Source organism: Chlorocebus sabaeus, chromosome 20, assembly GCF_047675955.1.
Source record: "Chlorocebus sabaeus isolate Y175 chromosome 20, mChlSab1.0.hap1, whole genome shotgun sequence".
Classification (NCBI taxonomy): Eukaryota; Metazoa; Chordata; class Mammalia; order Primates; family Cercopithecidae; genus Chlorocebus; species Chlorocebus sabaeus.
Window position 1 is genome coordinate 105,502,094 of NC_132923.1, and position 24,901 is coordinate 105,526,994.

General features: G+C 53.4%; 1 protein-coding gene across 2 annotated transcripts; it reads right to left on the reverse strand.

Moving 5' to 3' along the window:
• Positions 1-10,108: 10,108 nt before the first annotated feature.
• Positions 10,109-21,244, reverse strand: TINAGL1 (tubulointerstitial nephritis antigen like 1). 2 transcript variants are annotated; one of them, XM_007979656.3, is made up of 12 exons: positions 21,143-21,244; positions 20,286-20,610; positions 18,374-18,437; positions 14,500-14,592; positions 14,167-14,281; positions 12,953-13,076; positions 12,718-12,868; positions 12,414-12,603; positions 12,269-12,314; positions 11,927-12,050; positions 11,045-11,090; positions 10,109-10,961 (listed from the first exon to the last, which is right to left on the reverse strand). In XM_007979656.3, exons 2-12 carry the CDS (start codon positions 20,593-20,595, stop codon positions 10,821-10,823), a joined length of 1,404 nt encoding a protein of 467 aa, XP_007977847.2. In that variant the 5' UTR covers positions 20,596-20,610; positions 21,143-21,244; the 3' UTR covers positions 10,109-10,820. The 2 variants fall into 2 exon arrangements, with proteins under 2 accessions (XP_007977847.2, XP_007977848.2); XM_007979657.3 differs by lacking the exon at positions 20,286-20,610 and having other exon boundaries at positions 21,143-21,191.
• Positions 21,245-24,901: the final 3,657 nt, after the last annotated feature.

Genomic DNA, 24,901 nt, shown 5'->3' on the forward strand with positions numbered 1-24,901 from the left:
GCCTTCTTTTTGTTCCTAATATTGTCTATTTTGTGTTAATGATTTATTTATTTTATTAAGATTTAAAAAGTCTCATCTCAACTTTAGGTTGTTTTCTGTATCATCCCTTTCTGCTTTATCTTTATTATTTCCTTTATTTTATTCTCTTGGGGTTTTCTGATATCTCTTCCTGGGGTCTTGAGTTGGATGCTTAATTCATTTGTTACCAATTCTTCCTGTTTTTAATAAACATGTTTTCCCTCCAAGTTTCACTTTAGCTTATTGTTATTCAGTTTTAAATATCTTGTAATTTCCATTATATTAATAATTTTCTTCCTAGCCTGTGAATTACTTAGAAATGAGTCATTAAGTTCCTGAACATATTGGATTTTCTTGGCCAACTTTTTATTATTGATTTCTAATTTTATTATATTGGGATGAGAAAATGTGACTGACGATACTGATTCCTTGAACAAATTTTAGACTTTCTTTGTTGCCAAGTAGGCAGCATTTTTAGAAAAATGTTCCACATGAGCTTGAAAACAATGGGTACTCTGTGGGTGGGAGTGTAAAACTTGTTTATCTAGTAGCTGGAGATCTTTAATTATATTGTACAAACTTCTGTAGCCTTACTAATGTTTTGCTACTTGATCCATTGGTTTTAAGAAAGTTCAATTAAAATTTTCCACTTTATCTATAAATTTGTCTACAATTCCACTTTGTCTATAAACTTCTTGCAGTTCTGCCAGATTTGCTTTATATGTTTCACCAAAATAAACATGTTCTGCGAGATATGTGTAAGTTCATGATTATCATATCTTTTTGGCAGATGTTTCCTGTTATGAGTGTATTGGTTAGGTTACGGGTTCAGCTGCTGTTACAAAAGACCCTGGAAAAGAGAAGTCTAAATAAGGCAGAAGTTAATTTCTTGTTCATGTAAAAGTCCACAGCCGTGATTCCTTGCCTTCTAGCTTCTCATGGGATTTGGTAAGTGCAGAGCCTAGCCGATGAGAGGGAGGGGAGAGCCAGGCTGAGGGGTTTGTTCCCCAGCTTCCTCGCTGGCAGGCCACCTCTACTTTAAATGACTCCTTCAGAGTTCTGGTGACCTCTCTTACCCCTTGGCCCTGTAGGCCTAGGGGAAGTGACAGCCAGGTCACCGCTAGACCCAGAGTTCTGCACTCTCTGATGACCTCCCTAGACCCTTCTTTGTCATTCATCCTTTTGAAAATAAACTCTACCCCAATTCTCCTCATTAGAGTTCACCATCTGTTTCCTGTGGAGACCCTGTGTGAGTCAGGATGGCATCATGTTTTTAAAAGTCATTGATTCTGAATGCATTTAGGCACACGTACACTCTCCAATACATGCTGGACACAGACCCCGTTACTCCCTATTCTCTGACACTCCCGGCTTCCTCATGCATCTGCCAAGTCCCAACGGCATTAGAGGCTGAAACCCTGAGTTTATGGCCCCAGGCTAAGAAAACCCACCACACCTAGGTCTCCAGAGCACCAGCCTGCCATGGGGAAAGGACCATCCTCAGAGTCCATCGGGAACACCCCCCGTCCATTTGAACACAAGGCTCAGCTTGGTCACTGGTCCAATGGCCAAGCCGACCCTCCCTGAACAACACTCAGCATCTTGGGATCACGGAGACTCATCTATTTTAGTTGAGTCAATATTTCCACCATGGTGCCTGCCAACTTCTGTAGGACCATTAAAGGAAAAATTATTCAGTGATACCTGTGAAAACATGATAAGGAAGATTTTATTCAGGACCATTTTAAGAGGTATTAGGGACCACTGCAACAGGGGTCTCGCAGTGGGGGAGAGAGACTGGGTTAGATTCTGAATACAGAATGGGCAAGTGGGAGTTTAGTCATGAAGGACGATGGGGGCCAGTGGATGGAAAAATTACTAAGAAGAAACAGCAGGACTAAGGGGGATTCTGACTAAATTGACCTAACAGGATTCTTGCTGAAGACAGGCCGGGGTGATCAGACATCACCTGCGGAAGGGTGGAAGACGAGGAACCTGATCAGATATCAAGGATGATCAGGTGTAGAAGATGAGGTATTCTGCCTAAACGGATTAAGTGGCGTTCTTTAGCTAAAACCCAATTTTACAAGGAAATGCTCAGATGAGTTTAGGAGAAGATTCAAGAGCCTGAATAAGTTTGGCCAAGCAAAGAATCTTTCTCAGGAGTTAGAGGTAGCCTGGCCTTTTAAGGTGACTCTGCACATCCTTGTTGTCATTCATTAGATACTGATTTCTTTCTTTTTTTGTGTGTATGTGTGTGAGTGTCACTCTGTTGCCCAGGCTGGAGGGCAGTGGTGTGATCTCAGCAACCTCCACCTCCTGGGTTCAAGCGATTCTCCTGCCTCAGCCTCCTCAAGTGGCTAGGATTACAGGTGCCTGCCACCACACCCGGCTAATTTTTTGTATTTTCAGTAGACAGAGGGTTTCACCATATTGATCAGGCTGGGGTTTCAGGTGACCACCACCATGCCCGGCTAATTTTTGTATTTTCAGTAGAGACAGGGTTTTGCCATATTGGCCAGGCTTGTCTTGAACTCCTGACCTTGTGATCCGCCTGCCTGGGCCTCCCAAAGTGCTGGGATTACAGGCGTGAGCTACTGCGCCCGGCCTAGATACTGATTTCTTCAGTCCAACTCTCAGTGGGCAAGCTTGTTTCTCCCATTTTCTTATTTTTTAATTTTTATTTTATTTTTAGTTTTGAGACGGAGTCTCACTCTGTTGTCCAGGCTGGAGTGCTGTGGGGTGGTCTTGGCTCACTGCAAGCTCCGCCTCCCGGGTTCAAGCAATTCTCCTGCCTCAGCCTCCTCAAGTGGCTAGGATTACAGGTGCCTGCCACCACACCCGGCTAATTTTTTGTATTTTCAGTAGACAGAGGGTTTCACCATATTGATCAGGCTGGTCTTGAACTCCTGACCTTGTGATCCACCCGCCTCAGCCTCCTAAAGTGCTGGGATTACAGGTGTGAGCCACCACGCCCGGCCCGCATTTCCTTATTCTTAAAATTTCCCAATCAAGGGCAGCTCCCACACAGAAATAACGGAAATCACTATTCTCCTTTTAAAGACTGGGAAACAGGGCAGGGTGCAGTGGCTCACAACTGTAATTCCAGCAGTTTGGGAGACCAAAGCGGGCATATTGCTTAAGCTCAGGAGTTTGAGACCAGCCTGGGCAACATGGTGAAACCCGTCTCTACAAAAAAATACAAAAAATTAGCCAGGCGTGGTGGCTCACACCTGTGGTCCCAGCTACCTGGAAGGCCAAGGTGGGAGACTCACCAGAGCGTGGGAGGTTGAGGCTGCAGTGAGCTGTGACTGCACCACTGCACTCCAGCCTAGGCAATAGAATAAGACCCTGTCTCAAAAATAAATAAATATGTAAACAAAGAAAGACTGGGGAACAGAGATTCAAAAGTTTAAAGTGGAAAATGAACTCCAGGGAATCCAGTGGAACTTGAATCTGGGTCTGCCTGGTTCTGAGTGAGAGGCTGAGGGAGGTATGTGTGCTGGGGGAGATGAGGAACCTGAAAGGAGGCCTGAGTGGAGGACACCGCCACAAGGTTAGGGTGCCTCAAAGTCTAACCTGGGGCGGGGCATGGTGACATAGCCTGTAATCTCAACACTTTGAGAGGCTGAGGCAGGAGGACTGCTTGAGCCTGGAAGGTCAAGGTTGCAACAAACCATGATCACGCTACTGCATTCCAGCACTCCAGCCTGGACAACAAAGCGAGGCCCTGTCTTTTTAAAAAAAGAGCCAGACTCAGACTCTCTCCTGGACAGTCTGGAGCACAATATCTGGGTGAGAGGTGACACGTGGGGCCACAGCAATGAGTTGGCCTCTGGAGTTGGGCTGACTGAGATCCATTCCCAGCTCTGTCCAGTCCTTCTTTATCCCCTGTGCCAGTCTCCAGGTCTCACAGAACAGTTTTGGCTCCAAAGAGTAAGACACGAACTCATAGCAGGGGCTCAGGTCTGAAATTCTGCACAGGTGGCTTCTCTCCACTACTTCTCTAGGCTGCAGCAAGGGGGAGGTGAGGACTCAGCCACCAGGGGGCAGGGTTGCTGCGGAGGTTGACACTGCCGAGATAGGCGCCGCCGAGTGGGCATCCACATTCGCGGGCTTCCTCCATCCTCCAGCAAACGGGTCTGGTGTTTCTTCCTTGCCCAGTATAGTTTTAGGCCACACTGAGAGCAGAGAGGGTGAGGCACAGCCCTGCTCTCAGAGGCCCGTGTCAGGAAGGGTGTGGACAGCTCCCATGCTGGACTATGATGGAGGAAGTGGTGTGAGAGTGGAGTCTGGGTGATGGATGAGGGCTGTCCTGGGGAGTCAAAAAGGCTTCTCAATCCCAGCACTTTGGGAGGTAGAAGCAGGAGGATCACTTGAGCCAGGAGCTCTAGACCAGCCTGGGCAATATAGTGAGACCCCATCTCTAAAAAATTTTTTTTTTTATTTTTTAAATTAGCCAGGTGTGGTGGTATGCCTGTAGTCCCAGCTACTTGGGAGGCTGAGGTGGGAGGATTGCTTGAGCCTAGGAAGTCGAGGCTGCAGTGAGCCATGATCCTGCCACTGTACTGCAGCCTGGGCAACAGCGAGACTCTCTCTGTAAAAACAAACAAACAAACAAACAAACAAAAAACCCCAGCTTCTCAAAGGAGGAGGCTTTTGAACTTGACAAGATGAGCAGTGATTCGGCTTGCACTCTGCAGACCCTAGCACCTCCCTGCAGCCCCAGACCAAGCCCACCTGAGCGTTACATAACCCCCACCACTGCCCCTCCCCTCAGTTGCACCTTGATCACCAACTTCTGCAAGCTCCAAACTTCAGATCCAGGCTGTTTGTGTACAGAACTGGAAGCCAAAGAGCCTGCTTGGGTACAAGATGGAGAGTGACTGTGTATACACCCAGACACGGCTTAGGAAAAGGGCTTTGGAGTCTGACAAATGAGGTTCCCCACGACTTCCTAGCAATGTGTCCTCTGGCACGTCACTTCACCTTCCCCACCGCCATCACCACCCCAGCCGCAGTCTCCTCCCTGTAAAAAGGAGGTAATAGCAACCCTTACCTACAGTGAGTATCTTCAGTATGGCTCCCCTGGCACCCATCTCTCTGATGTGCCCACTGGCATATTCGGTTTACCATCTCATCCCATCCCATGGTGGGAACCAGCCTGTAGCCCCCTGGAGCAGGAAGCAGGACGCTTCCCTAGAAGTCCTCTTCAGACTCAGGCTTGTTTTACTTTGGAAAGATACTGGCTCGGGCGTTGGTGTCAGAGCCCCGGATTTTCATGCAGTGAGGTCTGCATCTAGCTCCAGCGCCTACCAGCAGTGTGACTTGACAAGTCACGTCCCCTCCCTGAGCTTCCATCTCTGTCAAATGGAGGTAAGAATAGTCCCTAGCTGTCGTGGACCCATTTCTGTCATTTTGATGCAGGGGAGGCAGGCCCCAAAGTGGGGCTTAGCCCACTGAGTTCTTGGCTTTGCCCAGGAAAGAATTCAAGGGCAAGCCAAAGGTAGAAGAAAATGGCTTTATTGAAGAGGCAGTGTCACAGCTCCGTGACTGCTCCTGCAGAGTAGGGCTACCCCATAGACAAAGAGTAGCAGTTCAGGGCAGTTTTGCAGTCACATTTATACCCACCTTTAATTGTATGAAGATTAAGGGGCAGTTTATGCAGAAATTTCTAGGGAAGGGGTAGTAATCATTGAGGCCCCATCCCTGGAATTAAGTCTCCCCTCCTACCTCACTCTGTTTGGCATTCCTCCTTTCCCATGGATCCTCCTTCTTTGAGGATCTCCTCCCCTAAACACTGGTTCGGCAAGGGCTGTCATGATTTCCATGACCTTGTCCCTCGGCCACACGTGACTGTCCCACAGGTGGACACTTGACTGGAGCCTGGCCAATCAAAAGACTTCTCTATTTTGAATCAGAACTGAGAACATGGCTGTGGGTTGGGAGGCTCAGGAGTTGTCATTGGCCACAAATCCTTCCTCATGGCAGAGTTAGAGAGAAAGGCAGAGAAAAGACAGGCAGAGTGAGACAGAGACAGAGAGGGTGTGTTCTGGCCGTTTTTGGGTCCCTGGTTCCAGCTATGCCTGGACCCACTTGCCCTCCCCACGATTTGGAGGTTTACTCCTCTCATGGAGCCTGAGAGTTGTCTCACTGGTTGGCACTGGGTGTCTAGGGATACACTTCCTCCTAGGGACGTGGGTAGGATCGAAGGAGCTAAAGTGAGTGAAGCACATAGCCCAAAGTGTGGCTCACTGCAGGCTCGGTAGGCATGAATTCCTTTCCCTTAATGGGCACCAGGCAGGCATGGGGGTTTGGCAAGATCCCAAGAAGATGTGAGGCATCAGCACTTGTGAAATGATGTAACTTAGCAGCCCCTGAGAGATTAGAGTCAGGTGCCTAGGGACCCCTGCAGAGTCCCATGGGGGACCAGAATGAATGCCCAAGTGAAATATTCGGTGGCCAGGAAAGGATGGAGCTGAAAAAGAAAAAAAATCACCGCCCCATCCCTCTGTAGGAGGAGAAGTTGTTGACAGGTGCTTCCTCTGTGCCAGGTGTGTATGGAGGGGTCCCTGGAGATCCAGAGGATGGGTTCTAGGAAAGGCTTTCCGGAAGGGGGACATTTGAGCTGGGTTTTGAAGGATGAGTAAGAGCTTGCCAGACAGGGAAAGGGCTTGGGGAAGGACACTGGAATATCACTATTAATCTTAATACAGACCTAATGAGTATGAGGATTTAGGTGACCTGGGTTTGAATCCTGCTGCAATTATTAATTGTACGACATTTAGCAACTTACTTGCTATTCTCTATGCTTCTGGAAATAGTTTTTTGTTTTGTTTTGTTTTTTGGGTTGGGGGGGCTTAAATGAGACAATGTACGTAAAGCATTCAGAACAACACGCTGGCAGAAACCTATGGTTAAGCACTCAATGAATGTTTAGCTCATTATAAAAAGCCTTTACATGATCAGGTCTAATCTCTTAAAATGATCATCGCAGTTGCTGTTACCATTTATTAAGCCCTTAATGAATTCCAAGCACTGAGCTGAATGCTTAGCATGTTTGTCTCATTTAATCCTCCCACCAACTCCAGGAGGTAGGTGAGTACTACTGTCCCCCTTTTAAGTTGGAAAGACCTGTCCAATAATACACATAGCCGAACAGAGTAGAGGTTCAAACCCAGCTCTGTCTTAACATCCCACACCCTTGGCCCTAGGAAAGGGAAGGACTGGCCCCAGGACACACAGCAAGGGGCTGCAGGACCAGGGTTTCTTTAGGGGCAGATTCAGGGGCAGTAATTGGGTTTGGGGTGCTTGAGGTAAGCCTCGCTCTTTATAACAACACACCCATGCCCAACATCGGAGGAGCAGGGGTGGCTGGTGGAGGTTGCTGAGGCCCCGGCTAGGGCATCTCCAGCCCCATCTGCACCCTCGTCCACTGCAGGACTGGCCCAGGTGGGCCTGGGCTCGATGGCCCCAGGAACAAGGCTAAGGAGGGGCCAGGCTGACCCCCCACCGTCAGAGACGTCTGAACCACAGCAATTCCATCTTGAATAGGGGCTGGGTAAAATAAGGCTGAGGCCCACTGGGCTGCATTCCCAGACAGCTAGGCATTCTCAGTCACAGGATGAGATAGGAGGTCAGCACAAGATACAAGTCATAAAGATCTTGCTGATAAAACAGGATGTGGAAAGAAGCCGGCCAACATGCGTGGTGGCTCACACTTCACTTTGGGAGGCCGAGGTGGGTGGATCACGAGGTGAGGAGATCGAGACCACCCTGGTTAACACGGTGAAACCCTGTCTCTACTAAAAATACAAAAAAATTAGCCCGGCGTGGTGGCGGGCGCCTGTAGTCCCAGCTACTAGGGAGGCTGAGGCAGGAGAATGGCGTGAACCCGGAAGGCGGAGCTTGCAGTGAGCTGAAATCGTGCCACTGCACTCCAGCCTGGGCAACATAGCAAGACTCTGTCTCAAAAAAAAAAAAAAAGAAGTCGGCCAAAACCCACCAAAAACAAGATGGCACGAGAGTGACCTCTGGTCGTCCTCACTGCTGCACTCCCACCAGTGCCATGACAGTTTACAAATGTCATGGCAATGTCAGTAAGTGACCCTATATGCTCTAAAAAGGGGAAGCATGAATAATCCACCCCTTGTTTAGCAGATAATCAAGAAATAACCATAAATATGGGACACCAGCAGCCCTCGGGGCTGCTCTATGGAGTAGCCTTTCTTTCTTTCTTTCCTTCCTTCCTTCCTTTTTTTTTTGAGATGGAGTCTCGCTATGTTGCCCAGGCTGGAGTGCAGCCTCCCAAAGTGCTTGGATTACGGGCGTGAACCACCGCGCCCTGCCTGAGCCTCCCAAAGTGCTTGGATTACAGGTGTGAACCACCGCGCCCTGCCGGAGTAGCTATTCTTTTATGCCTTTACTTTCCTGATAAACTTGTGTTCACTTTACTGCAGGGATTCACCTCTAATTCTTTCTTGCATGAGATCCAAGAACTCTCCTCTTGGGGGTCTGGATCTGGACCCCTTTCTGGTAACAACACGGATCAGCAGCGCCAGGGCGGATCCGGAGCTGGAGCCGGAGCCTTAGCTTCAGCCTTGAGACCCGGCGGGCCGCGCCCGCCCGTCCCCGCGCCCCAGAGCTTCCTTGGAAGGTCCCCATAGAAAATTCCAGCCTCGTGGGGCCTCCGAACCGGGTTTTTCCGACGGGGCGGGTCCGGGGACCACGGAGGGGGTGCGAAGGGGCCGCCGCCCCTTCGGGGCTCCCCGCCGGCCTTGGCTCCTTGGGGACGGGCGGGCGGGCCACGGGAGCCGGGCTCTGGACGTCCTGGCAAACAGGAAGCGAGACAAAGGCGGCTGCTTATCGGGCGCCCGCATTCCTTTCAGGTGATGCCCGTGAGGCCCGGGAACGCGGCGGTCCTGAGGGGCTGCCAGGGGCCCCGGGGGACCTCCCCGCCGCAGTCCCTCGGCGACTCAGGGTGCCCCCGACTTCCCGCTGGCTGGAGGTGGCGGCAGGGAGGATTCCTTGCACTCGGGGATCCCCCTCCCAGGCACAGGCTCTTGGGCTCCCAGAAAGGAAGGAGAACCAGCCTGGCATCTGCGCCCAGAGGGACGCAGTGGAGGCTTGGGAGGGGGTGGAGGTGAAAGAATGGGCCCTATCCACTCAGTCATTCCATACACTGGAGGGTCACCCTCTACCAGGGTTTCGGTGTGGGTACCAGGACCCACTAATGAAACAGACCATCCCTGCCCTCTAGGAATTTCCAGCACAATGGGGAAGGTCAATAGATCCCAGATACCTGAAATATTGGGTGAAGGGCAGAGTGCAGACGATTTGAGGGAGGGTCTAACCCACGCCAGATGGGGGTGGGGTGGCCTGGGCTCCTTGTACAGCCTCTGGCACGTCAGTGGCCCTTCACAGGCACTGTCTGGGAGAAGGAACCCTGGAGCGGGACAAGGGGTGGGTGGCATGGAAGGGCATCTGGCCCGGGGAGCAGCATGAGCAAATGCCTGGCAGTCTGCATGTGTACCGGGCATTTGAGAGGCAGCAAGGAGCTGGTGACGAGGTTGGGCGGGTGGGTTCTGATGGTCTTGGAGCCAGGCTGAGGCCTGGCTTATTGTGCTGGCACTGGGAACCTGGGGAGGTAGGATGAGAAGCAGGCTCAGCTTGGCCCAAGAGCAGGGGGAGGAGAGGCCCCCCTTGTCTGGGTGGCTTGGAGAGACTGATCTACAGAGACAGAGGCTCCAGCTTCTGTGGGCTGTGCCCCCCTTGCCTACTGGGCACTGGCACAGGTTCAGCTGATAGGAGGGCAGGGCTCCCCCTTCAGGCAGCAGCTGACTCAGCGTCTGAAAGGTGGTTCCCACGGTTCAGGTTTCTCTCTAGGGCCAAAGGCCATGCCATCCATGCCCCTCCCCCAAGTGGGTCAGTGCCCAGGGCATTGACAATTAGGACTGAATGGCAGTTAGGATTTCCAGTCCCCCCACCCCTGTCAACCAGCAACACCTCAGGCAGTCCTTTCTGCTGTCTAACCACTGCCACCCCAACTTTGGCTTGACTTTCCACTCCCAGAGGTTCCATGACACTGTAGTTATCAATACTTTGGTTTTATTTCAAAACAGTGAAAAGAAAAATAAATATCTGAAGAATAAGAATACAGGGCTGGGTGCGGTGGCTCATGCCTGCAATCCCAGCACTTTGGGAGGCGGAGGCAGGTGGATCGCTTGAGCCCAGGAGTTCAAGACCAGCCTGGGCAACATAGTGAGATCCCTCTCTTTATGAAAAATACAAAAATTAGCCAGGTGTGGTGGTGCACCTGTAGTCTCAGCTACTCAGGAGGCTGAGGTGGGAGGGTCACTTGAGCCCAGGAGTAGGGGGTTACAGTAAGCCCTGATGGGCCACTGCACTCCAGCCTGGGCAAGGAAGCAAAACCCTGTCTAAAAAACAAAAGAATACAGGAGTAGGGTGGGGTAGGTAGTGGGGCTGGAGACTTGGAGACTTGAGGTGTCCTGGCTTTGGTAGTCTTTAGTGGGGGGCCAGGGGCCTGGGATCTGCGGCTGTGCTCTTCCCAGGCCAGGCCCTTTCCCGTCCCCACTGGGAGGTCTGGGGGCTCCGCCAGCCTGGCCTGCCCGCGGCTCCCAGGCGGGGCGCTGCGTCAGCGGAACCCGCGCCGGGATTAGCGCCCTGGCGCCGGCCTGCGCCCCGGCTCTGTTGGGGGAGGCTGGGGTCACCGCCCCATAGGGGCCTCTTCCGCCGGCCCTCAGCCTGGATCCCAGGCCAGACCCCGCGTGGAGCCCACAGCCTCAGTGATGACCCATGTCCTCCATGCCCACGCGGCCCCAGACGCCCAGCACGAAGCTCTCGATGTCGCACTCATTGACGCCGCGCACGATGCGGAAGTGGCCTCTCTCTCCCCAGGCTGGGCCCCAGGAGTTGGCCGCAGTCTGGGAATAAGGAGGGGTGGTGAGAAGGGGAATGGGAGTGGGGCGAGGGGAAGAGGGGGCGGGGAAAGGGTCAGCGGCCTCACCCAGTATTTGAGCGTCCTTCCATCTGGCAACGTCTCCTCTCCCCATCTGTGGGCAGAGCAGCGGAAGGGGAAGGGCGCTGGGTCTACCTGCTCTCAGGAGCTCCAATCCCGGAAACCTGCCCCATCCAGCCCCCAGTTGCCTTTGGAGGGTTGGGTACACCCTTAGGGCTCAGGCAGGTCTCTGTACCTCTCTGCATCTCCCTCACTCTCACATCTGTAGGTCGGTGCACCCAGGCCCAGCATGGGAGGGGGTGGGGCACCAAGGGTACAAGTGGAGGCGAGGTGAGCAGAAGAGGAGGGAACCTGGATCCTCCAGAGACCCACCTCCTGGGGGCTAGTTCTGTGGAACCACATATATACCTGCCCTCCCTCACTTAGGGATCCAGGGAGGTGTAGGTGCCAAGGGCCAGAAGGAAGACACTCGGAGAATATATGCATATCTTAGAGACCCCCAACTCCCACCGTAAAGCACATTTCACTGAGTTCATTGAAGTCAGTGACCCTGACATCTATATTCCCTAAATTGGATAGGGAAACTGAGGCCAGGGGAGCGACCTCACAGGTCACTCGGTGGGTCAGGCAGAGCTGGGACAGGTGTTGAGGTGGGGAGAGGTTGAGAAACTCTTGAGGCTCTCTTCATATTTCATTGGGGTTATTTTATCCCATGTCAGGAAGGAACAGTTCCCAAAAAGCCTTCAGAGGCTCCCAACCTCCAGTTCGACCCAGGGCAAGTCCTTTCTCTTTCTGAGTCTCAGTTTTCCCCCTGTTGAAAGGATGAGTAGTCCTGGCTCTTTAGAGAGGTTGTAAGAACCCAAGGCAGGCTCCAGAGCCCCTAGCACAAACCCTGCTGTCCCCAGCCCCCTCTGCCCACACGCCCCTCACCCTGTGATCTTGACTGAGTGGGTCCCATGCCGGCGGTATCTCTCTGGCCTCCCAAGGCTCACTGGTGTGTGGCTGTAGATACCTCCCTTGTATAGGAAGAAGTCTTCATGCACCTCCATGAGGGCTGTGGGCAGATGTCAAGATTGGGTCCGCTCAGCTCATTGGCACAGGCACTGGTGCCTGAGTCTATTGAGGTGTGCCCAGGCACCAGGGTCCCTCCGTACCAAGGCTCTAAGTGCTCCCTCCAGGCACTGCCTGTGGGAGGGGAGGTCTGTGCCATTGTGCCCAGTCTCAAGCAGGCACAAGCTTCTGGAACCAGGGTGCTGGATGAGGGGTGTTTACCTTGGACAGGGCCATTCTCCATCAGCTCCTTCATAATCTCCTTGTCCTGGAGGGCAGGGGATGGACAGACAGCATCTGTCAGGGGTGAGACTACAGGCTTTCACAACCCTCCTGCCTTGGTGCCCTCACCCAAGTGCTGACTTACATTGGAGCCGAGACGGTAGACAGGAGTGACCTGGTAGATGTCATTGTTATTAACATGGCTGTTGGGGCAGCGGGCAGTGGCCTGGCGTTTGCCCCGACCCATGGCTCGGCTGTGCATCATACAGGGCGGCGTGGGGCCAGCCTCGTCTCGCTCGCGGCCCGAGAAGGGGTAGCAGTGGTCAGACACCACCCTGCAGAGGCAGCAAGAGGGAGCAAAGGCTGAAAGACTCAGTGCATCATGGCCCAGGCCATGCCCACGGAGCCCCTCGCCCTCTTCTCTGCCCACATCCCCTGTTGCTGCATACCCTCGGCGACGCAGGAACCACCAGGCACCATCGAGACGCCCACCGTGGCAGCCCTGCTGCTGGTGGGTGTCACAAGACAGCAGGTTCTGGGGTGACAGGACAGGCGTCATGTGTCCCAGAGAATGGATTGAGACACGATCGGATGCCACGGCTGGTAGGGTGAGGCAGAGGGGTTGTCAGGAGTCTCAGGATTTGGCCCTCCTCTCCCAGGCGCCAGCCCTTGCCCTTGGCTTACCTGCTGTGGAGAAGGCCCAGGAGCCTGCACAGTTGCCCTGGTCAAGAGGCTCATGAATCAGGTTGGGCCACTTCTCAGAGGCCTCAAAGGCCGTGGGAAGCACCTCCCCTGGGTTCAGCACTGTCTGCAAGATAAAGGTTGCCCTGTCTGCCTCCTGCTGTGCCCTGGCCTGCCCCTCAGGTGCCCATTGGCACTGGAGGGCCACCAAGTGCAGGGCCTTCTGCAGTTTGATCTTGAGCCCTCCTGCTGCTGCAGGATTCCAGCTGCCTCCAACTTTGACTTGTGTTGAAGAACCAAGCACCATTTAGTGCCTCCCAGGTATCAGGTGGAGTTGACTAGTCCTGCTTCCCAGATGAGGCAGCTGAGGCCAGGCACAGGGAAGTGGCCAGGCCAGGCCCCTCAGCTTTCCATTCTCAACCCCTGCCTCTTTCCTCTGCACCTTCTGATCGGCCTCAGCTTTCTTCAGGCCTTAGCTTCAGGCCCCAAAGGGAAGGGCAGGGAAGAGGCAGTAGGGTCCCGTGACCAGGCAGGCTGCCAACACAAACAGCAGGAGGCAGAAAATAGCCAGAGGCCCAGGGGAATAAGGGCAGGGCCAGGGTCTGGTCACCCCAGGACGAAGTCTCGGCAGGGAGGGCCACTCCTGCCAGCCCCTGCCTTCCCACTGCCTGCCACTGATGGACAAATGCTCCAGCATGTGTCTCAGTCCAGGTCTGCTGAAGCTCCCCTTTGTCACCCTTTCACTTTGGACTTGGTTCCCATTCCTCTCCCAGAGGGTCCCACTGGTGGGAAGGGAGAAGCCCTCTCCTCCCTTGGGGTTCGGCTAAATCAGCATTTATTTCCGAGAACTGCTGCCCTCTGGCCAGAGCTGGAGGAGTGTCTGTCCTTCCCTTCCCAAAATACCAAGGTGACCCCCTGTCCCCTTGGGCCCTGACCCAGCTGTACTGAGACCAACAGCATTTTTCCCAGGCTGGAGAGATCAGGGGGGAGCTGATGCCAGGACCACAAAACTCAATCTGAACATCAGTTCTTCCAGTGCAGCACATCCTGTGGAAGCAGGAATCAGAGGCCCAGAGAAGGGGAGTAACTTGTCCAGGGACACACAGCCTTGTAGTAGGGGATAGTCCAGGCCCTTGGAGGAGCAGGGCACAGGGCCAGCATCCCTGAGGTTCTGAGCCATGGGGAGATGGTAGGATTGTGGGAAAGGATGAACTTACATAAATTTCATGCATGTTCATGACCAAGGAAGATGGGCGGATGGTTCCCAGGCGGTAGCGAATGCCCTCATCCAGGGTCATGCCCCAGAAGGCGCTGTGGTTCCCAGCCTGCCAGCTAAAGGAGAGGGGATGGAAGGAAGTCACAGATCTGCCAAGGCTCGGGGTCCTGGGGTAGGTGCATGTAGGTGGGACAGACACACAGTGGCTGAGTGCACACACAATCAAATCTGGGTATAGGAGTGGCCTGCTGGATGTGCCCCACAGCAAAGCATGTGTGTATACATGCATGTGTGTGCATGCGTGCCCACTGACGGTGCTTCTAGGGCCTCTTACCCATAGTTGCCCTGGTTGATGGCTTTGATCATGTCTGGATCCACCAGACATGGTTCTTGGTCACACTGCCACTGCCTGTTCTCCTGGCAGGTACTGGTGAGAAAAGGAGAGAAGGAAAGGGTAAGTGGGGGACTGGGGACCCTCTGAAGGAATATGGCCTCGGAGGTTAACATGGGCCAGGGAGTCTGTAGCAGTGACTATGGGAGAATCTCTAGGTGATCCCATCCAGCCTGGTGGCTTTAAATGTCAACGTCTAGTTCGTGATTCTCAAGTTTGTATCTGTGGCCCAGATCTCTGCCTGAACTTCAGAGTCAAGGATCTCGTGGCTATTCAACATCACTACCCTGAACTGAAACATACCCTGAACCGAATTCCTGATCTGCCACACCTATTCCCCCTACAGTTCTCAGAAAATGGCAACTCCATCCTTCCTGGAGTTTGGGCCCCAAACCTGGCAGTCTCCACTGACTTCCTCTCACATGCTGATCCAGTTCATCCGCGTATCCTGTGGGTCTACCTTAAAAACACGTCCAGAATCCGAACCACTCTCATTCTCTCCTGCACCCGCCCCACAAGTCCGATCACCTCTCACCTGGATTCCTGCTGTGGCCTCCTCACTGTGGGTGCTCCCTGCATCTGCCCCTTGCCCCCCTTCCCAGGGTATTTTTAACACAGCTGCCAGAGTGACCCTGCTAAACCTAAGTCATGTCATGTCGTTCTTCTGCCCAAAACCCTCCACTGGCTTCACAGCACAGAGTAAGAGCCAAAGTTTGGTGATGACAAGGCCCTGCACGATCTGTCCTCCTGTCCCCTGACCCCCTCCTCCTCCTAGTTCTGGTTCCAAGGCTCCAGCTAGGCTGGCCCCTGATGGTTCACAGCGATCTGCCTGCTCCCCACCCTCCCCTCCCCCCCTTTTTTTTTTTTTTTTTTGAGACAGGGTCTTGCTCTGTTGCCCAGGCTGGAATGCAGTGGTGTGATCTCGGCTCACTGCAGTCTCTGCCTCCCAGGCTCCAGCGGCCCTCCCACCTCAGCCTCCTAAATAGCTGAGACTACTGGTGCGCACCACCACACCCAGCTAATTTTTGCAATTTTTGTAGAGATGGGGTTTTGCTGTGTTGCCCAGGTTGGTCTCAAATTCCTGGCCTCAAGTGATCCACCCGCCTTGGCCTTCCAGAGTGCTGAGATTACAGGTGTGAGCCACAGGCCCGGTCTGTTTATATTGCTTATACCTGTTTCCTCACAGGCGGTAAATTCCTTAAGGGCAGGTATTATTTGGTATTTTCAGTGCCTGGGAAAACAAAACCTAGCACATGGTAAGCACCCAATGAATATTTGTTAACTGAGTCAATAACTGAGGCCATATGCTGCATTGACTAAGAGCATGGGTTCTGGAATTCAAATTCCGGGTTCCAGTCCTAGCCCGCTAGCTGTATCATCCTAGGAGAGTCATTCAAGCTCTGTCTCTCTCAATGCCTTTGCCCATAAAATAAGGATAATCCAGTGGTACCACTTTCCAGGGATTCAATGACAGGCCCATTTAGCACTGGGCCTGGCCCATCGTGAAGTGCTCAGAGTTAATATCTACTATCACCGTTCTCATTACAGGAACCCCAGACCCCACTTCTCTGGAGCTTCAGACTCATATCCCACTGACCTTCTGACATCTCTGGATGCACAAAATGCATCTCGACCTCAAAATAGCCCGTCTGCCTCCCACAGGCCTGCTCTTCCCTAACATCTTCAACTCTGAAAATGGCACCCAATTGTTCACATCAGAGCTCCGTGTGGTCTGTGGTGTCCGCCCACATGTCCCCTATCAGCAGGGCTTGGAGATGGCACATAGGAATCCACCTGCCTCTCACCCCTCCACTGTGGCCACCCTACTCCCGTCCCTCATCACCTCTCACCTGGACCACGGCACTGCCTTATTCACCAAGTCCCCTACCCCTTTAGGATTCCAGGCCATCCCCTTCCTACACACCCCAAAGCCAGACAGATCTTTGAATAACGTAAATCAGACCGTGTACTCTCTACGTGGCTTCCTGTGACTCCGAACAAAATGCAGAATCCTCAGCACAGCTGATGTGACCCATGGAACGTGACCTGTACCTCCTTGGGGTGTCTCTCCGCTACCCCAGCTTCAGGTAAAATGAGCTCAGTCACCTCCCGGCCTTCCCACGAGCTGCTCCTTCCGCCTAGGCCAGGCCTCTTCTATCCTTCTCCCTGGTCTCAGCATAAAACGTCCCTTCCTCAGAGTGGCTTTCCCACCCACTCCCTGCTCTCAACTGGGACCCCCGTTATCCTCTCTTTTCCCTACAACACAGGGCAGCTTGTCAGGATACATTCATTTGCTGTCTTTCCATGCCCCTCACCTTAACTAGAAGTGGGTCAAGGACTGTGTCTGTTGCATTCCTGCTCCATCTCCTGAGCTCAGCATAGTGCGTGTCACGCAGTAGGTCTTTAATAATAGGTGCCGACTGAAGGGTTGCATTCTATGAATTCTATAATGCTTTTACAAGCTCATAACTCTGTTATTACAAGAAGCTGAAATGCCTCCTTCCATGCTGCCCGAGGCTCCCACCTCCAATGTTGCCTTTTAAGGAGCCTCAAGGGGAGCCAAGACCCAGTATGGCTGGGCTTTCCAGCCCCAGGAGCGGCGGGGGCATTTCTGGGGAGGGCCAGAGGAGTCTGCAGGGCTGGGGAGGCTCTCCTCATCCTTCCTTTCCCCCTCTGCACACCAGGCTGTTCCTCCTCTGCACACCTAGGCAGCAGCCCCCGACTAGACTCTGGAAGCATCCTCTGAGGGCTCCGACACCCTGGACGATCCCCCACCCTCGCCCCCAGAGCCTTCAAGAGCAGCAGGGTGTTCCGTCCTTTCCTGCCATCTCCTCCTTTGCCCCCAGGGCTGCCCACACAGGTCCAGGCAGGGCCAGTGGTAGCAGGTCTCAGCATTCCAAAGGGGGCCTAAGGGGCCAGGGACAGCAGTGAGAGAGAGCATTAACCCCTCAATGGCCAGAGCCATCCTATCAGAACCTGCGGACAGGCAGGCGTGTTTTATCCTTTTGAACACACACACACACAGTGCACACACAGTCACGCTGCACACCCAGACATGTTCTGAAACGTCCCTCCCTCACTGTGACCCGGGCACCCCTCACCCTAGTAAGGCAATGGAAATAGCTTATGCGCAATGCATTCCAAAAAGTTTCCTTCTCTCTTGGGCCTCGTAGTCCCAGGCAAAGAGGGAGCGGGGGTGGAGTGGGTGCAGGGCCTCCTCCTCCAAGTCGCAGGCTCCCCATTATTTCTATTAAGGTGTTCAGGGTTTCCTACCCGGCCCTTCTCCACTTCCCATCTCAGACTGAATAGGGGGGTACCTGTGATCCCTCCTCCTGCTGGGAATGGTGGGGAGGGGTGGGGAAGGAAAGAAGGGCCACATTTCAGGGAAGGCCCTGCTAGAGGCTGGCTGGCCGCCCACTCAGCCATCCCTGACACTCATCCGCTCAGGGCAGCGGATGCTGCAGTCAGAGCTTTCCTTCCTGGCGCCCCCTTCTCCCTGTGACTCTGTGGTGACAGCAGGAATAGCTGGGAGGAGTGGCCCAGCCCAAACCAGGAGGGGTGGGGAAGGACTTTCAGTTCAAGGGTGACCCCTGGGCCAGGCACCCATGGCTGGCTATGCTTGAGGAATGTTGTTGGAATGATGTGAGATAAGTTGACTTGGTCAGTGTTAAAATTCCTCTGTTGCAGATGAGGAAACTGAGGTTCAGAGAAGGGAAAAGACTTCTCCCTTGCAGAAGGGGGACAGGGATAGGATTTGAACCAAGTCTGTCAGACACAGGCTCACAAAGCAAGACCTCTCTAGGCTCCAAACACTCACCAACGGTTACAGTTGTCCCAGTAGGTTCCCAAGACTGGATAGATACGACCTCCATGCATACATCCTGTTGGAAGGAAAGAGAAGAGAAGTGGAACCAGAGCCAGAGAGGATGGGCTGATTGGCCAGGTCCTCAGAGGTCAGGTACCTTGAACCTCTCCAAGCTCATATCTCTCTCTCTCTCACACACACACACACACCAGCTCTCACTGAAATTAAAGCCAGACTATAACTGAAGACAACACACACACACACACACACACCAGCTCTCTCTGAAATTAAAGCCAGACTATAACTGAAGACAACACACACACACACACACACCAGCTCTCTCTGAAATTAAAGCCAGACTATAACTGAAGACAACACACACACACACACACACCAGCTCTCTCTGAAATTAAAGCCAGACTATAACTGAAGACAACACACACACACACACACACCAGCTCTCTCTGAAATTAAAGCCAGACTATAACTGAAGACAACACACACACACACACACACACATACACACACCAGCTCTCACTGAAATTAAAGCCAAACTATAACTGAAGACAACACACACACACACACACACACACACCAGCTCTCACTGAAATTAAAGCCAAACTATAACTGAAGACCACACACACACACACACACACACACACACCAGCTCTCACTGAAATTAAAGCCAAACTATAACTGAAGATAACACACACACACACACACACACACACACCAGCTCTCACTGAAATTAAAGCCAAACTATAACTGAAGACCACACACACACACACACACACACACACACACACACACCAGCTCTCTCTGAAATTAAAGCCAGACTATAACTGAAGACAACACACACACACAGACACCAGCTCTCACTGAAATTAAAGCCAGACTATAACTGAAGACATCTCACACACACACAAACACACACACACCAGCTTTCACTGAAATTAAAGCCAAACTATAACTGAAGATAACACATACACACACACACAACAGCTCTCACTAAAATTAAAGCCAAATTACAACTGAAGACATCACACAAACACACTCACACCAGTTCTCACTGAAATTAAACTATAACTGAAGACATCACACACACACACACACACACACACACACACACACACTCCCCAGTTCTCACTGAAATTAAACTATAATTGAAGACATCTCCTGCAGGGTCACACACGAACTGCTGTTTGGGAAGTTCTTCAATGATTCCAACCTGGATTCCTCTTACTTTACTTGGATGCCAGCCACAACATTCCTGGGATCCTTTTCCCTTTAAATAAGTTAGGGCTTGGAGATGCGGAGTGGGAGGAGCATGGGGAAGCCAAAGCCCAGAGAAGGTAAGCGACTGCCCTAAGAAAACACAGCACTCTGAGATGACAGCTCAGGTGTGCAGTCTGCCGGCCCAAGCCCCATGGAACTGTGGGAGGGAACACAAGTGATTCTCCTATTGGACAGGGGCAAGTGCATGGAAAAGGATGATGATGAGGCTGAAAGCAGGAACAGATGTGACCCATCTCCCAGGTATGAGCAGCCATCTCGAGACAGAAGATCATAGAATCCTCAGCAAGGGCAGAAAAATGGCTAAGATGACCCTCACCAACCCATATGTGCCTTATCAGCCCAAGAGTGAGTCAGCAGGTGCGGCCAGCACCTTCCATGTCTGGAATAGAGACAGGATTGGGAGAAAATGTGAGAGGTTGCCCTTTCCCTGGGCCAAATTAGAATTTTAACCAAGGAGCTTCTTCCAGTCTTGCTGGAGACAGTAAAGTTCCCAGAGGGGCAGGGAAGAGCCCCAGATTCTACAGAGCCTCCCCTGGAAATGTCAGTGCATCCATCAGCTTTGCTCCTGAGCATTGCTGAATCTAGGGTGGACAAAGTGACCCGCCCTCCTGGCCATCTTAGTGCCCACCTTGGATCGGGGGAAAAGGGGGTGGCACGCCGAGGCAGAAGTCCCAGAAGTCAGGGCAGCAGTCGGAGACCGTGCGGTTGCAGAAGAGGTCACAGTAACAGATGGCGCCCAGGTAGGGCAGGGCACAGTCGTCGGCACGGCCACGGCAGCACAGGTCCTGCTCCTGGCAGTACCGGCCTCCCGCGTCCCGGATGCCCCGCAGGTGCAGACCCGGTGCTAGCTCCCGGCGCACACGACCCTGCTTGGCACCCAGAGCCACGTGGCCAGCCAGCAACAGCAACAGCAGTAGCCCCAGTGGACATCGCCACATGGTGGCTCCTGGGCCCTGGGGGGCAGAGATGGCAGGCAGCAGAGACTTCCTGGCACACCAGGGATGGGTCTCCCAGCTTCCTGGAGCTGTGAGTTCAAGAGGGCCCAGCAGGGAGGGAGATCCCGATTCCTGAGTCCCCAGGAAGGACACTGGCAGAGGAGCCCCAGTGTGTGGGTCCTGGCTATAGGGGGATGGGGACTGGGCAGAAACGGAGCCCCTCCCTGACCAAGGCAGAGACCTTCAAGGATAAGGAAATGAGGGTGGTGGCATTCTTGGTGCTCCCACCCAGCACTCATCCTGTGGACCCAAAGTCTTCTGTCCTGGGCCCCTCTGCCTTCCAGCAGCCTCCATCCCTGACCTGGGTCATTGACTTTGTGCTTTCCTGTCTCCCCCGTCTTTTGGGTCCCCCTCTCTTCTGTTCCTGTGTCCCTCCGTCCCCCTCCACTGCCCCTCTGTCTGCCACCTGTCTTGGTTCCTCTACCTGCCCCCTCTTCCTGTTTCTTCTCGTTCTACACCTTCCACCCTCCGATCAGGGGAGCGTCCCTACCTGGTAAGGGAGTGGGCTGGGGCCCAGGCTGCCCCGCGCGCCTCCGCCTCCTGGCTCTGCGACCGCCGGACGCTCAAAGTCAAGAGAGGAGCACGGGGCGGGGCGCTTTTTGTACCGCCCGCCCTCTGCACCGCCCCAGCGGGGGTGGAAGGGAGGGGCGCCTGGCTTGTACCTGGCGTAACTACCCCACAACTCAAGGGCTTGCAGAGTGGAGAAACGACAAGCACACGATTGTCCTGGCTGGGTCTCTGGTGGTGGAAACTGTTCCCTTAGGGGAACCGCAAGCAGGAAGGATTGTGGTCTCACACTGGGAAGGACTTCCCGGCGGGCATGCCTGTGGAGCTGAGGGGCTCTGGTGGAGAAGGGGAGATATGGGCAGCCGAGCTCTGGGTTATGCACACAAGTTTGGGAAATGATGGGGAGAGCATGTGAGGCAAAATTCTCTAAGCCTCCCCTGACCCCTTAGTTAGAAAAACAGCCATGCACAGCCCTCTGTGCCCCCTAGGCTTGGGTGCCGCCTCCCTAGCCGCCCCAGCTCCTAGGAGTGATTGGAATTCCAGGAGTATGATACTCCGGTGCCCTGGTGGCTCATCCCTGGGAGGTGGCAGGGTGTGGGGGAGGCCTCTGCACACTTTGACCCCTTGTTGAGTCTGCCCTCCCTTGCCTTCTTGAGTTCCTCACCGAGCACTGCCCTCTCTAGCAAACCCAAGGGCATCCTGCTTGGCACCTGTACCCCTCCAAGGGCCCAAAGGCGAGAGCCCTACCAGCTGGCACCCCCTGCAGAGGCCCTCCTTCCCGCCCCAGGCATAAACCTTTCTTTGCCCAGGCTGGCCTGGGACCCAAACAATGGGGCTTCTGTCCCGCCAGGTCTGCCGTCACCTTTTACTTCCCTATTGAGCAACGCCCTCTCTTCAACAGCTTAGGCCCAGGCCAGAGGTCTCTACCAGCATCTGGAGAAACCCTCCCAGGCCCAGGCCTGAGCCTCACATGCTGGCCTCTGGGGAGGCATCAGGGACTCCCTTTGCCCTCCCACTGACCTCCCTGCAAACCTCCCCCAAACCAAGGGGCATCCTCAGCTGGCCAGCCCCTGGGGGAAGGGAGGGAGCCGAGGATCACTGGCATATGTGACTGGGTTACCCCTGCCATGGACCACTGGGTGGTGAGTCACCAAGGGGGTTCTGCCCTGGTGGGAGTAGGGGAGGGATAATGTCCGGGGGCCCTATCACTGGCACTAGCACACCCAGGAGCTGCCCATCTGCTCCCTGCAGGGACCTGGGAGGACAAAGCCTACGTGGGAGACTGAGGCTCAGAAGAACTCACTTGCCTGAGGTCATGCAGCCAGAACACAGGCTCGCTGCTTGCCACCATCCCGCTCCTTTACCCCTAGTCACCCTTAGTCACCCACTACAGGTCTTAACGTGCTCCTGGTTGGGAAGTCCCTTTTCTTATCTAACCTCTATTCATCTTACTGCAAGACGGGCCCCTCGTATTGGTAAATGTCATATCCTCAGGGTAAGAGATGAAGGCTGCTTTCTTTCGAAAGAGCTCATGCCCAGGGTTCCTACTTTTGTGGTACCTACTTTTTCATGGTTCTGGGGCTGGGGGCTGGTTCAGAGACGTCTGGCCTATCTTTTGCCCAAAATCACACCCCATAGGCTACCCTTGTGAGTCTGGCTGTGCTATCTCTATGTGCATGTATGCATGTGTCTATCTGAGTTGTGGTGTTTGTGGGGTGTTTCTGCTTCTGCTTGAGTCTGTCAGTCCACATCCGATCATCTGAGTTTTTTGGTTTTTTTTTTTCTTTTTCAGACAAGGTCTCACGTTGTCACCCAGGCTGGAGTACAGTGGTATGATCTCAACTCATTGCGCCTTGACCTCCTGGGCTCAAGCAATCCTCCCCCGTCAGCTTCCTGAGTAGCTGTAACTACAGGTGCACGCTGCCATGCCTGCCTCAATTTTTTTTGTATTTGTAGTAGAGATGGGGTTTCACCATGTTGCCCAGGCTGGTCTCCAACTCCTGAGCTCAAGCGATCCGCCTGCCTTGGCCTCCCAAAGTGTGTTTACCTGTCTATCTGCTATGTGCCTGTGTATCTGTGAGTCTGGATATTTTGGCTATCTGCCTGTCCTTGTCTGATTGACTGTCTGCTTGTCTATCCATTTACCTGTCCATCTGCTACATACCTGTGCATCTGTGTGTGTATATCTGTCTGGATGTTGTCTCTTTGTCCATTATGGATCTGTCTGTCTGCCAGTGTGTGTTGTTTGCCTGCATTTGTGCACTTGTTGGCTTGTATGTCTGTGTGTGTGTCCTGCCTGTGCCTCGTTGTCTGTGAGGTGTCTGTGTATCTGTGTGGGGGTTGTGGCCATCTGCCTGCCCTTGTCTGCCTGTCTGTGCATAAGAGGCAGGGACTCAGAGCAGGGGATGGGAGCAGAGCCAGAGCCTCCCACCATCACTCAGCTTGGCACAGAGCCTGCCCGAGTGGAATTTTGTGACTCACTGGGTTCCTTGGCCGAGGAGGAAAAGGGCAGGGCCAGGGTTGATGGACACCCCCACTTTCCTTTTCCATGACCCTTTGACCCTTTGCCTCCTAGTGACTCCTAGTGACTCATTGACTTATTCTTTTTTTTTTTTTTTTTTTTTGACGGGAGTCTTGCTCTGTTGCCCAGACTGGAGTACAGTGGCCTGATATCAGCTCACTGCAAGCTCTGCCTCCCGGGTTCAAGCCATTCTCCTGCCTCAGCCTCCTGAGTAGGTGGGACTATAGGCACCCACCACCATGCCTGGCTAATTTTTTATATTTTTTAGTAGAGACAGGGTTTCACGATGTTAGCCAGGATGGTCTTGATCTCCTGACCTTGTGATCCACCTGCCTCCGCCTCCCAAAGTGCTGGGATTACAGGTGTGAGCCACCACACCTGGCCGACTCATTGACTTATTCTTGAGCAAAGTGGGGCCTTATCCAAGGGCCTGGGACAGAGCAACAGGCAAGGAGACACCGGCAAGACTTCTCCCTCTGAGCCCTTCTGGCTTTTCAAGAGGCAGGTAGCCTGGGTCCCTGTGGTGTTCTGTTCTCCCTTACTCTGGACCCCCACAGCGCAGCTCCTCTCTGGGCGTTGGTACCAGCCTGTACCCAGATGCCCCCTGGAGGCCCTCTTGTGCTCTCTTACTTTTACAGAGGGAGATGAAGCAAGAAAGGGACAGTGACATGCTTAAGGACACACAGCAGAGCAGAGGCCCAGGCCTCTCCTTTCCCTGAAGTCCCAGAGCTCCCCACACCCCACAACCTTCACAACTGCTCCCAGTGCTCAGAATCAGCCATTCTCCTCTGCGAGCTGAGCAGGGCCTTCTGGGAAGACAAAGACCTGTTGTCTGCTCACCCCAGGTCCCTACCTGAGGACCCGATACTTGAGGCCTAAGAGTTCAGATGCTTGGAGCCCAAACAGCACCCCAGCCAAGGCTGGGGCTCCTTGTGGCTCCTTGTGGTCAGCGGGACATGTCCAGAGCTCAGGTTAGTGCTCCCTGGGACTGTGTCTGAGATCCAGTCCAGGCCTAATACTGTAGCCTATTGGGCCATGTTGTGATATGTTGGGGCTTCCCAGGGCTGCTGGACTGTTTTGTAGAAAGTCCCACATCGAAGGGTGCATGACAGTCAGAGTGTGGTGCTGTCATAGCACGCTGGAGCTTGCAGCAGATAAAATTCCAGGCCATGTGGAAGTGTGTTGTACCATGCAATGGCATGCTTTACTGTTTGATTTTCT

Coding starts and splice junctions, on each gene's coding strand:
- TINAGL1 (XM_007979656.3), bottom strand. CDS start 20,595: ATGTGGCGATGTCCACTGGGGCTACTGCTGTTGCTGTTGCTGGCTGGC. Junction 18,438..20,285: donor CCCTTTTCCCCCGATCCAAG/GTGGGCACTAAG, acceptor TCCTTCCAACAG/GATGTATGCATGGAGGTCGT. Junction 12,869..12,952: donor CTGGGCCTTCTCCACAGCAG/GTAAGCCAAGGG, acceptor TCACCCTACCAG/CCGTGGCATCCGATCGTGTC.